This window comes from Oncorhynchus mykiss, chromosome 18, assembly GCF_013265735.2.
Source record: "Oncorhynchus mykiss isolate Arlee chromosome 18, USDA_OmykA_1.1, whole genome shotgun sequence".
Lineage (NCBI taxonomy): Eukaryota > Metazoa > Chordata > Actinopteri > Salmoniformes > Salmonidae > Oncorhynchus > Oncorhynchus mykiss.
In genome coordinates, this window is record NC_048582.1 from 60,531,186 (window position 1) to 60,546,578 (window position 15,393).

At 46.0% G+C, this 15,393-nt stretch overlaps 1 protein-coding gene across 6 annotated transcripts in view; it reads right to left on the reverse strand.

Annotated features, from left to right (window-relative positions):
* The window catches only part of LOC110496650 (engulfment and cell motility protein 1), a 178,870-nt gene that overhangs the window by 106,137 nt on the left and 57,340 nt on the right, over positions 1–15,393 (reverse strand). For all 6 annotated transcript variants that reach the window (XM_036953435.1, XM_036953432.1, XM_036953433.1 and 3 more), the window contains 5 exons: positions 6,685–6,824; positions 3,088–3,128; positions 2,758–2,830; positions 2,595–2,645; positions 1,456–1,625 (listed from right to left, as the gene is read on the reverse strand). In XM_036953435.1, coding sequence (XP_036809330.1) covers positions 1,456–1,625; positions 2,595–2,645; positions 2,758–2,830; positions 3,088–3,128; positions 6,685–6,762 — 413 coding nt within the window. In that variant the 5' untranslated portion in view covers positions 6,763–6,824. The remainder of the gene's footprint in view (positions 1–1,455; positions 1,626–2,594; positions 2,646–2,757; positions 2,831–3,087; positions 3,129–6,684; positions 6,825–15,393) is intronic.

Below are 15,393 nucleotides of genomic sequence, written 5' to 3' on the forward strand. Positions count from 1 at the left end.
CCCTCAACCCCCCCCCCCCCCCCATGGGGTTCCAGTCAACATCACGGCTGAGAAACTCCACCTCAGCAAAACGCCACTGCCTGCCCTCGCCATAACCTTCAGCTGAGACAGCGTCTACTTCCCGAATGGCACCCTAGTCCCTTCATAGTGCACTACTTTGCCCTGAGCCGTAGTAGAGCACTGAGGAATAGTTTGCCATTTGAGACATAGCCAACTTACCAGGCCCAAAGCCCAGCGAGACAGACCACGCTTTATTTAGAGAACCCTGCTTGGGGATGGGGTGGGGCCGCCAGGGGTTTGGTTGGGATGAGGTGGAATGGAGTATGGGAGGGTATAATTGTATTAAAAAAATAATTTAAAAAAAAATAATAATAATAATAATATATATATAGTGATTCTCATTGACTGTACTTATAAAATTACTTAATAAAACAATTGTGCACAAAAAAAGAGAACACTGCTGGGTCAGGACCGGATCTGTCTGGATGATTTGGAGCTTGTCGGTTGTTGTAAGTAGGAGTGTCTGAAAGTGTAAAGCTCAGAGAAACATTGCAGCTGTTCCTCAGTCCAAGCGCCTTGTCTAAAGCTGTGTGCAGCTGTCAGAGAAAGCAAGGCTGGCACTTTGACAGCATCAGCATCACACGACACGTGTACACAAGATTCTTTATCAGTTTGTCATTGGGGTCAAAAATTTTCCCATGAGGATACTCTGAATTCAGGTGCTGCACTAGGGTCAGTTTTTGCCCCTACCCTCTCAGAATAGACAGTGCACCTGCAAGGGCTTCAGTTCCCCAAAACCTGATCTGAGACCTGCTGACTGAACACACCTAGGGTTGTCTGTAGTACTGTGTACCACACTGGGGCTGACCCTGGTCCAGACCACGTCACCCTGTGGTACTAAATCCTCCACAGAGAACCTCAGAGCCCATCCACTCCATAGACTCTACATTAGTTGGCAGATAGGAGATGAGATATGTGACTCAGTGGCTTTTACTGGGGGCAAGTCAGCTAACTGTAATTTACAGGAGATTATACTAGAGTAAGAGTTGATCAGAGGAGAGAAGTAACAGTTGATCAGAGGGGAGAAGTAAGAGTTGATCAGAGAAGAGAAGTAAGAGTTGATCAGAGGGGAGAAGTAAGAGTTGATCAGAGGGGAGAAGTAAGAGTTGATCAGAGGGGAGAAGTAAGAGTTGATCAGAGGGGAGAAGTAAGAGTTGATCAGAGGGGAGAAGTAAGAGTTGATCAGAGGGGAGAAGTAAGAGTTGATCAGAGGGGAGAAGTAAGAATTGATCAGAGGGGAGAAGTAAGAGTTGATCAGAGGGGAGAAGTAAGAATTGATCAGAGGGGAGAAGTAAGAATTGATCAGAGGGGAGAAGTAAGAGTTGATCAGAGGAGAGAAATTTGAGGTGGAGAAAGGAGGAGAGAACAAGGGAGGAGAGAAAATAAAGTACGTACTCTGTGCCGCTCTCCACCATCTGTGTGAGCAGTGAGATGCCGTCCAGGTTGATGAACTCTTGGGCGAAGGTGACGTCTCTGGAAGAGTTGGCCAGGTCCTTTAGGGCCTCTAGCTTGGCATCCATACTAGATGACTGGATCCTCTCGTGGAGCTGGCCCGCCATCTGAGACTGGAGAGGAGGGGGAGACAGCCGAGGAGAGGGCAGAGACAGGGTTAAACACTGAACATATACACATGTTGAGTAGTCGTCTGAGACTGGAGAGGAGGGGGAGACAGCCGAGGAGAGGGCAGAGACAGGGTTAAACACAACATATACACATGTTGAGCAGTCGTCTGAGACTGGAGTTAAAAGGAGAGAGAACAGTGTAGGCCTGGCAAAGGGGGAAGAGGGAGAGCGTTATGCAGTCAACATACACAGTACACAGAACCAGCGGAGTTGTTGACTTAACTGGCTTGAAGAGCTGGTAAAGACTGGTGTTGTTTCTTCCATAACGGATGGAGCTGATAGTACAACATGTGTAAACTAAGTCGGGGCTTCCCTTTTGGCAGCCATGGCTTCAGCACAGACTGTTATTGGCTTCAAGGGATAAGCCAGGCCACAACAAGTATGCAGACAAGGTGAAAAAGTGCTATCTATCTAACCCTCTGCATGGGCCTGTCTGGAGAGAATTTCACCTCAACAGCAGACACCATTCCAGGCTCTGGAAGAATAACCTCTCAGCCTCTCTATCTATCTGAGCGGTTAAAAGAAGAAGGCAGGAGAAGTGGACAGGAGAGACTAAGATGTCATGGTAGGGATGGCAGACACTCTTTCGCAATACAGTTTCTAACACAATCATCATGTTACAAACAGGAAGGAATGATGGCCTAATGGTTGTGTGAGTTGAATAAGTAGTACATCACTCAACTTAACCCTAAACTGTGTCTTTCCACCTAACCCTGAAATTCTCCTATACTCTGAAAGGTTTCAGTTAACTTTACTATGGAATTTGATGTTCAACTTCCCTTTTAAAATGGAGAAAAAGGTACATATATCAAAAGCTTTTTAACATTCAACTATTGCAGCTCCATGAAGAAAGACTCCCTTCCTCTTTCAGTATGTTTGAGGAGAAACTTAATGAACACAACCCAAACTTACAGGAGAGGTTGTCAGTCGCAGTATTGAACCATTCTTTATGTCATTGCGATTCTGTGAAGACAGGAGAGGGACAACTTAGAGGTGATTTATAACATTAAATACTGAGGTGGATTATTATTCTTTAGTACAATATGACAAAGATAACAAGAAAGTTGAAGCCAACCTTTTCTGTGATGTAGAAATTAGTGGAATCAGCATTTTGCAGAGCAAAGTTTTCGTGGTTCCCCAAAGACCATCTGAAGAAGAACATGTAAAACATTAAATCATCATCATTTGAGCTTTGAATTGGAAGAACACTGAATCTCTCAATGGCAGATAAAAACACTCAGTAGGATTTTTATTTAAATACATTACATAAACACAACTACACAGCATTATCAGAGATGCAGTGTAATCAGAGATGCAGTGTTATCAGAGATGCAGTGTAATCAGAGATGCAGTGTTATCAGAGACAAAGAGAGAGAGAGAGAGAGAGAGAGACATATTTCCTTACCCTTCGCACACTTCTTTGATAATGGCTGAGAGGGGCTTTTTCTGAGAAAAGAAGAATGAGAAATGAGAAAGTATAGTTCATCCTCATTAGAAAACACGATATCCTTTAAGTTAAGCTACTTCAATGGAAGTGGGGGAACAATGACTTTATATTATATGAGATGAATTCAAATAGAACGACAGAGCATTCCCAGATCTGTTTGTGCCATCTTGCCAACACATATGGTCATTGTCACGCCAGTTGGCAAGATGGCACAAACAGATCTGGGACCAGTCTACGTTTCTAACATCATGCAGGGCGGAGTGGTACAGTGGTCAGTGGTCGAGGAGCTGGACAGCATGGTCCAAACCCTATGTCAAAACAGGTCTAGGTCCCAAATGGCTCCCTATTCCCTACATAGTGCACTACTTTTGACCAGGGTGTCATTTGGGATGCACTCCAGATGTTCTGCTGTTGAATCAACAACCATCTGCACATCATTACAGTTCCATAGTTCCATAGTTCCATAGTTCCATAGTTCCATTTCAATGGTATCGTGTCCCTCTCCAGACAGGAGGGACAAAGAGACAGACAGTATTTTATTTATTCATTTCACCTTTATTTAACCAGGTAGGCCAGTTGAGAACAAGTTCTCATTTACAACTGTGACCTGGCCAAGATAAAGCGTAGAAGTGTGAACATACAACACAGAGTTACACATGGAATAAACAAAATGTACAGTCAATAACACAATAGAAAAGTCTACATACAGTGTGTGCAAATGAGGGTAAGATTAGGGAGGTAAGGCAATAGCGGCGAAATAATTACAATTTAGAAATTAAACACAGGAGTGATAGATGTGCAGAAGATGAATGTGCAAGTAGAGATACTGGGGTGCAAAGGAGCAAAACAATAAATAAAAGTATGGGGATGAGGTAGTTTGATGGGCTATTGACAGATGGGCTATGTACAGGTGCAATGATCTGTAAGCTACTCTGACAGCTGATGCTTAAAGTTAGTGAGAATATGAGGGAGAATATGAGTCTCCAGTTTCAGTGATTTTTGCAATTCGTTCCATACTAAAGTATTAATTTTAGTGTAAACACACGCACGAAACCTTAGCAACAAAAAGTGGGCGACATGTCCATTGGCACCCCAGCCCCAGCTCTCTTCTCCCCATCCCCCTCTACCCTTACCCCCTGGTCAACATGCATGGAACACACGCACGAAACCTTAACAGCAAAAAGTGGGCAACATGTCCATTGGCACCCCAGCCCCAGCTCTCTTCTCCCCATCCCCCTCTACCCTTACCCCCTGGTCAGAGGCTTACTCCCTCCCAGCTGCTCCAGCCCCTCTGAGCTACACTAGCTAGCTTTATCTCATTAGCATGTTCAGTACTTAGATCAATTCTCTGACGCTAAACAAGCAAATGTTTGGGTAGCAGCCCGGGAGGCACAGCAGCAGAGTTCTGGAGAGAAATAAACGGTGGTGCTGCACGATGGAGTGACGCAGAAGTTCTCTCTGAAGAGGCCCTTTAGATTTATGCAGAGCTAGTCTCAATGGGCTCCAGAGCACTGAGCAGAGCTGGTTTAACACAGTAAGAGTGACTCAGTCTCCAATGGAAGCAGGCAGGCATATGCTGCTAAAGTACAGAGGAGAGGAGATATGGAGAGATGGAGGGAGGAGAGTAGAGAGAGGGATGAGAGGGAGGAGAGAGGGATGAGAGATAGAGGGAGGGAGGAGAGTGGAGAGGGATGAGAGGGAGGGAGGAAGGAGAGATGGAGGAGAGTGAGGGAGGTAGGGGAGTAGAGAGGGAGGGAGGGGAGTAGAGAGGGAGGGAGGGGAGTAGAGATGGAGGGAGGAGAGATGGAGGGAGGGAGGAGAGGAGGAGGAGAGTAGAGATAGAGGGATGAGAGGGAGGGAGGAGAGGGATGAGAGGGAGGGAGGAGAGGGAGGGAGGAGAGAGAGGGAGGTGGGAGAGGGAGGAAAAGAGAGGGGGAGGAGAGGAGAGAGGGAGGAGGGGAGAGAGGGAGGGGAGAAGAGAGGGAAGGGAGAAGAGAGAGAGGGGAGGAGAAAGAGGGGAGTAAAGGGGGATACCGAGTCAATTGTACAACAATGTATTCAACTGAAACGTGTCTTCCACATTTAACCAACCCCTCTGAATTTAACCCAACCCCGCCTTAAATTGACATCCACGTCATCTGCGCCCGTGAAACAGTGGGTTAACGGCCTTGATCAGGGTCAGAAAGACAGATTTTTACCTGGTCAGCTCGGGAGAGACAAAGGGAGGTGAGATAGAGGAAGGGGGGAGAGATGGAGGGAGGGAGATATGGAGAGAGGGAGGAGAGATATAGAGGGAGGGAGGGAGGGAGGAGAGATATAGAGGGAGATATAGAGGGAGAGAGGGAGGGAGAGAGAGAGAGAGGGAGATATAGAGGGAGAGAGGGAGGGAGAGAGAGAGAGAGGGAGATATAGAGGGAGAGAGGGAGGGAGAGAGAGAGAGAGAGAGAGAGAGGGGAGGGGAGAGAGGGAGGGGAGAAGAGAGGGAAGGGAGAAGAGAGAGAGGGGAGGAGAAAGAGGGGAGTAAAGGGGGATACCGAGTCAATTGTACAACAATGTATTCAACTGAAACGTGTCTTCCACATTTAACCAACCCCTCTGAATTTAACCCAACCCCGCCTTAAATCGACATCTGCGCCCGTGAAACAGTGGGTTAACGGCCTTGATCAGGGTCAGAAAGACAGATTTTTACCTGGTCAGCTCGGGAGAGACAAAGGGAGGTGAGATAGAGGAAGGGGGGAGAGATGGAGGGAGGGAGATATGGAGAGAGGGAGGAGAGATATAGAGGGAGAGAGGGAGGGAGGGAGAGAGAGGGAGATATAGAGGGAGAGAGGGAGAGAGGGAGAGAGAGAGGGAGATATGGAGAGAGGGAGAGAGAGAGAGAGAGAGAGAGAGAGAGAGAGAGAGAGAGAGAGAGAGAGAGAGAGAGAGAGAGAGAGAGAGAGAGAGAGAGAGAGAGAGAGAGAGAGAGAGAGAGAGAGAGAGAGAGAGAGAGAGAGAGAGAGAGAGAGAGAGAGAGAGAGAGAGAGAGAGAGAGAGAGAGAGAGAGAGAGAGAGAGAGAGAGCGAGAGAGAGAGAGAGAGAGGGAAATGTAAATGTATCCAACAAATTTATAGTCACAAGCTTGATGTAGTCATTGCATGTTATGAATATGGGATCAAATACTGCATTTTTACTACTGTAATGCAGATAAGTGAATGTCCCAATACATTTGGTCCTGTAAAAATAGGGGACAATGTGCAAAAAGTGGTGTAATTTCTAAATGGTTCACCTGATATGGATGAAAATGCCCTCAAATTAAAGCTGACAGTCTGCACTTTAACCTCACAGTCATTGTTTTACTCAGAAAACTTGGGGGGACCAAATAAACCACCTGCGGGCTGGCCGCCAGTTGGGGAATGCTGCTCTAGGCTCTGAACAAGACTCGTGTCTGCACTAATCAGTCAGTCACAGGACTAGCATCACATAGGAATATCACCACTGGTTGTGAGACAATGTGTGAAAGCAGTACAGGCAGTCTATTGGGAAATGGACCTCTCTTTTTGATCAGGCACTGACCTGGTCTATCTCCATGAGCTTAGGGAAGGCCCCTGGCCACTCGATGGCCACCTTGACGATGTCGGAGGGCGGTGGCATGATGGCGGTGGAGGGGTATGGAGGTGCCTCTCACTGTCTCACTGAGGAGCTCTCATCCAAACCTGCAGGGGAGAGAAACAGACAGAGGGGGTCACGTTATTCAATGGACAGAATAGAATAGACTAGAATTTATCCATTTGCTCATAAATTCTAAATGTGTTGCTGACACAGCATTACGATACAGTAGCAATCCAACCCACTGCACGAAGAGGCACACTCACACAGTCTATATTCAAACCAAGTGACATCAATATTCAAAAGTTCACAAGGTCAGTGATGAAATATTAATTAGAGTTATGATGGAAACTTAAAGATACCTTAATAGAAAATGACTCAAGTAAAAGTGAAAGTTACCCAGTAAAATCTAAAAGTATTGGTTTTAAATACACTTAAGTATCAAAATTAAATGTATAAATCATTTTACACTCCGTATATTAAGCAAACCAGACGGCACACATTTAATTATTATTATTTTATTTTTTTACAGATGGCCAGTATCATTTAAATGACACTCCAACACATATTTAATTATTATTATTATTATTATTTTTACAGATGGCCAGTATCATTTAAATGACACTCCAACACATATTTAATTATTATTATTATTATTATTTTTACAGATGGCCAGTATCATTTAAATGACACTCCAACACATATTTAATTATTATTATTATTATTATTTTTACAGATGGCCAGTATCATTTAAATGACACTCCAACACATATTTTACAAACAAAGCATTTGTTTTTAGTGAGTCTGCCAGATCAGATGCAGACGGGGATAACCAGGGACGGTCTCTTGAATTAAACCATTTCCTTGTCCTGCTAAGCATTCAACATGTAACAAGTACTTTCAGGTGTCAGAGAAAATGTATGGAGTAAAAAGTACATACATTTATTTAGGAATGTAGTGAAGTATAAATAGTAAAGTACAGATATCCCCAAAAACAACTTAAGTATTACTTTATAGTATTTTTACTTAAGTACTTTACACCACTGACTAGGGCACAGCTTCCTTAAGTGTATTCATTACACTCACTTATACAGATCCCAGATCAGGCCAAATAGTGCAATAGCAAAAGTGCAGTTGGCTTGTTCTGCATCCCAAATTGCACCATAGAGCTCTGGTCAAAAGTAGTGTAGAAAACATTAGGAACACCTTCCTAATATTGAGTTGCACCTCATTTTGTCCTAAGAACAGCCTCAATTCTTCAGGCCATGAACGCTACCAGCTGTTGAAAGCATTCACAGGGAAGCTGGCCCATGTAGACTCAAACACTTCCCACAGTTGTGTCAAGTTGGCTGGATATCCTTTGGTTGGTGGACCATTCTTGATAAACACAGGAAACTGTTGAGTATGAAAAACCCAGCAGCATTGCAGTTCTTGATACAAACCTGTGCACGTAACACCTACTACCATACCCCGTTCAAAGACACTTCAATATTTTGTCTTGCCCATTCACCCTCTGAATGGCAGACAAACACAATCCATGTCTCAGTTGTCGCAACGATTAAAAATACGTCTTTAACTCGTCTCCTCCCCTTCATTGACAGTGATTGAAGTGGATTTAACAAGTGACATCAATAAGGGATCATAGCTTTCACCTGGATTCACCTGGTCAGTCTAATGGAAAGAGCAGGTGTTCCTAATGTTTTGTACACTGGGTGTATATAGGGAGTAATTGGGCACAACCATAGAAGACTGTACCAACAAATAGTACCGACAAATTGTAAACAAACAAATCGATTGACAAAGAAACTGTCATCAAGCATTACACTGCAAAAAACTTTGTCCACAATAGCCTGTATGTACGATACCCAAGATATTAAACTACAGCATAACAGAAAGAGTCAGAGTGGGCCTCCACAGTGGTGATGCTACTAAACTTGACCTCAGCAGCTCATCTCCAGGGGCCAGGGTGTGTCGTGCTTGGCTCTGGGTGATAAGAGCAGTGGTGTGACACACAGGGCAGGCAGCATCAGAGGTGTTACAGGCCTGAGGAGCATTAGCAGACACACACACCCACAACTCTCACACACACACACACACACACACACACACACAACTCTCACACACACACACCCACAACTCTCACACACACACACCCACAACTCTCACACACACAACTCTCACACCCACAACTCTCACACCCACACACAACTCACACACACACACACACACAACTCTCACTCACACACACAACTCTCACACACACACAAACAACTCTCACACACACACAACTCTCACACCCACAACTCTCACACCCACACACAACTCTCACACACACACACACACACACAACTCTCACACACACACACACACAACTCTCACGCACACACAACTCTCACACACACACACACACAACTCTCTCACACACACACACACAACTCTCTCACACACACACACACAACTCTCTCACACACACAAACAACTCTCTCACACACACAACTCTCACTCACACACACACAACTCTCACTCACACACACACAACTCACTCACACACACACAACTCTCACTCACACACACACAACTCTCACTCACACACACAACTCTCACTCACTCACACAACTCTCACAACTCTCACTCACACACACACACAACTCTCACACACACACACAACTCTCACACACACACACACAAACAACTCTCTCACACACACAACTCTCACTCACACACACACAACTCTCACTCACACACACAACTCTCACTCACACACACACACAACTCTCACTCACACACACACAACTCTCACTCACACAACACTCACTCACACAACTCTCACAACTCTCACTCACACAACTCTCACTCACACAACTCTCACACACACAACTCTCACACACACACACAACTCTCACACACACACACCCACAACTCTCACACACACACACCCACAACTCTCACACACACACACACACACACACACACACCCACAACTCTCACACACACACCCACAACTCTCACACACACAACTCACACCCACAACTCTCAAACCCACAACTCTCACACACACACACAACTCACACACACACAAACAACTCACACACACACAAACAACACACACACAAACAACTCTCTCACACACACAAACAACTCTCTCACACACACAAACAACTCTCTCACACACACAAACAACTCTCTCACACACACAAACAACTCTCTCACACACACAAACAACTCTCTCACACACACAAACAACTCTCTCACACACACAAACAACTCTCACACACACACAAACAACTCACACACACACACAAACAACTCACACACACAACACTCACTCACCCACACAACTCTCACTCACCCACACAACTCTCACTCACCCACACAACTCTCACTCACTCACACAACTCACACAGGCACAAACAACTCTCACACACAACTCTCACACACACACACACACAACTCACACCCACAACTCTCACACACACACAAACAACACTCACACACACAAACAACTCTCACACACAACTCTCACTCACACACACAACTCTCACTCACAACTCTCACTCACAACTCTCACTCACACACAACTCTCACTCACACACAACTCACACACACAACTCTCACTCTCACACAACTTTCACACACACACACACACAACTTTCACACACACAACTCTCACTCACACACACAACTCTCACTCACACACACAACTCTCACTCACACACACAACTCTCACTCACACACACACAACTCACTCACTCACACACACACAACTCACTCACTCACACACACAACTCACTCACTCACACACACACACACACACAACTCTCACTCACACACAACTCTCACTCACACACAACACACACAACTCTCACTCACACACAACTCTCACCTCACACACACACACACACACACACCTCCCACACACCTCACAACCACCTCACACACAACTCTCACTCACACACAACTCTCACTCACACACAACTCTCACTCACACACAACTCACACAAAACTCTCACTCACACACACACACACACACACCTCTCACTCACACACACACACACACAACTCTCACTCACACACACAACTCTCACTCACACGCACAACTCTCACTCACAACTCTCACTCACACACAACTCTCACTCACACACAACTCTCACTCTCACACAACTTTCACACACACACACACAACTTTCACACACACAACTCTCACTCACACACACAACTCTCACTCACACACACAACTCTCACTCACACACACAACTCTCACTCACACACACACAACTCACTCACTCACACACACACAACTCACTCACTCACACACACAACTCACTCACTCACACACACACACACACACACACAACTCTCACTCACACACAACTCTCACTCACACACAACACACACAACTCTCACTCACACACAACTCTCACCTCACACACACACACACACACACACCTCCCACACACCTCACAACCACCTCACACACAACTCTCACTCACACACAACTCTCACTCACACACAACTCTCACTCACACACAACTCTCACTCACACACACACAACTCACTCACACACACACAACTCTCACTCACACACACACAACTCTCACTCACACACACAACTCTCACTCACTCACACAACTCTCACAACTCTCACTCACACACACACACAACTCTCACACACACACACAACTCTCACACACACACACACAAACAACTCTCTCACACACACAACTCTCACTCACACACACACAACTCTCACTCACACACACAACTCTCACTCACACACACACACAACTCTCACTCACACACACACAACTCTCACTCACACAACACTCACTCACACAACTCTCACAACTCTCACTCACACAACTCTCACTCACACAACTCTCACACACACAACTCTCACACACACACACAACTCTCACACACACACACCCACAACTCTCACACACACACACCCACAACTCTCACACACACACACACACACACACACACACCCACAACTCTCACACACACACCCACAACTCTCACACACACAACTCACACCCACAACTCTCAAACCCACAACTCTCACACACACACACAACTCACACACACACAAACAACTCACACACACACAAACAACACACACACAAACAACTCTCTCACACACACAAACAACTCTCTCACACACACAAACAACTCTCTCACACACACAAACAACTCTCTCACACACACAAACAACTCTCTCACACACACAAACAACTCTCTCACACACACAAACAACTCTCTCACACACACAAACAACTCTCACACACACACAAACAACTCACACACACACACAAACAACTCACACACACAACACTCACTCACCCACACAACTCTCACTCACCCACACAACTCTCACTCACCCACACAACTCTCACTCACTCACACAACTCACACAGGCACAAACAACTCTCACACACAACTCTCACACACACACACACACAACTCACACCCACAACTCTCACACACACACAAACAACACTCACACACACAAACAACTCTCACACACAACTCTCACTCACACACACAACTCTCACTCACAACTCTCACTCACAACTCTCACTCACACACAACTCTCACTCACACACAACTCACACACACAACTCTCACTCTCACACAACTTTCACACACACACACACAACTTTCACACACACAACTCTCACTCACACACACAACTCTCACTCACACACACAACTCTCACTCACACACACAACTCTCACTCACACACACACAACTCACTCACTCACACACACACAACTCACTCACTCACACACACAACTCACTCACTCACACACACACACACACACAACTCTCACTCACACACAACTCTCACTCACACACAACACACACAACTCTCACTCACACACAACTCTCACCTCACACACACACACACACACACACCTCCCACACACCTCACAACCACCTCACACACAACTCTCACTCACACACAACTCTCACTCACACACAACTCTCACTCACACACAACTCACACAAAACTCTCACTCACACACACACACACACACACCTCTCACTCACACACACACACACACAACTCTCACTCACACACACAACTCTCACTCACACGCACAACTCTCACTCACAACTCTCACTCACACACAACTCTCACTCACACACAACTCTCACTCTCACACAACTTTCACACACACACACACAACTTTCACACACACAACTCTCACTCACACACACAACTCTCACTCACACACACAACTCTCACTCACACACACAACTCTCACTCACACACACACAACTCACTCACTCACACACACACAACTCACTCACTCACACACACAACTCACTCACTCACACACACACACACACACACACAACTCTCACTCACACACAACTCTCACTCACACACAACACACACAACTCTCACTCACACACAACTCTCACCTCACACACACACACACACACACACCTCCCACACACCTCACAACCACCTCACACACAACTCTCACTCACACACAACTCTCACTCACACACAACTCTCACTCACACACAACTCACACAAAACTCTCACTCACACACACACACACACACACACCTCTCACTCACACACACACACACACACAAACACACCTCACACACACCTCACACACACAACTCTCACTCACACACACAACTCTCACTCACAACTCTCACTCACACACAACTCTCACTCACACACAACTCTCACTCTCACACAACTTTCACACACACACACACAACTTTCACACACACAACTCTCACTCACACACACAACTCTCACTCACACACACAACTCTCACTCACACACACAACTCTCACTCACACACACACAACTCACTCACTCACACACACACACAACTCACTCACTCACAAACACAACTCATTCACTCACACACACACACACACACAAAACTCTCACTCACACACAACTCTCACTCACACACAACACACACAACTCTCACTCACACACAACTCTCACCTCACACACACACACACACACACACCTCCCACACACCTCACAACCACCTCACACACAACTCTCACTCACACACAACTCTCACTCACACACAACTCTCACTCACACACAACTCACACAAAACTCTCACTCACACACACACACACACACACCTCTCACTCACACACACACACACACACACACCTCACACACACCTCACACACACAACTCTCACTCACACACACAACTCTCACTCACACACAACTCTCTCTCACACACACAACTCTCTCTCACACACACAACTCTCTCTCACACACACACACACACACCTCACACACAACTCTCACTCACACACAACTCACACAACTCTCACTCACACACAACTCACACTCACACACAACTCACACAAAACTCTCACTCACACAAAACTCTCACTCACACAACTCACTCACTCACACACACAACTCACTCACTCACACACACACACACACACAACTCTCACTCACACACAACTCTCACTCACACACAACACACACAACTCTCACTCACACACAACTCTCACCTCACACACACACACACACACACACCTCCCACACACCTCACAACCACCTCACACACAACTCTCACTCACACACAACTCTCACTCACACACAACTCTCACTCACACACAACTCACACAAAACTCTCACTCACACACACACACACACACACCTCTCACTCACACACACACACACACAACTCTCACTCACACACACAACTCTCACTCACACGCACAACTCTCACTCACAACTCTCACTCACACACAACTCTCACTCACACACAACTCACACACACAACTCTCACTCTCACACAACTTTCACACACACACACACAACTTTCACACACACAACTCTCACTCACACACACAACTCTCACTCACACACACAACTCTCACACAAAACTCTCACTCACACACACACACACACACACCTCACACACACAACTCACTCTCACACAACTCACACACACACACACACACAACTCTCACTCACACACACACACAACTCTCACTCACACACACCTCTCACTCACACACACACACAACTCTCACTCACACAACTCTCACTCACACACACCTCTCACTCACACACACCTCTCACTCACACACACACAACTCTCACTCACACACACACAACTCTCACTCACACACACCTCTCACTCACACACACACACAACTCTCACTCACACACAACTCTCACTCACACACAACTCTCACTCACACACAACTCTCACTCACACACAACTCACACAAAACTCTCACTCACACACACACACACACACCTCACACACACCTCACACACACAACTCACTCTCACACAACTCACACACACAACTCTCACTCACACACACACACACAACTCTCACTCACACACACACCTCTCACTCACACACACACACACACAACTCTCACTCACACACAACTCTCTCACACACACACACACACACACACCTCACACACACACACACACACAACTCTCACTCACACACAACTCTCACTCACACACACAACTCTCTCACACACACAACTCTCACTCACACACACAACTCTCACTCACACACACAACTCTCACTCACACACACAACTCTCACTCACACAACCTCACACACACACACACACACACCTCACACACACACACCTCACACTCACACACACCTCTCACACACACACAACTCAC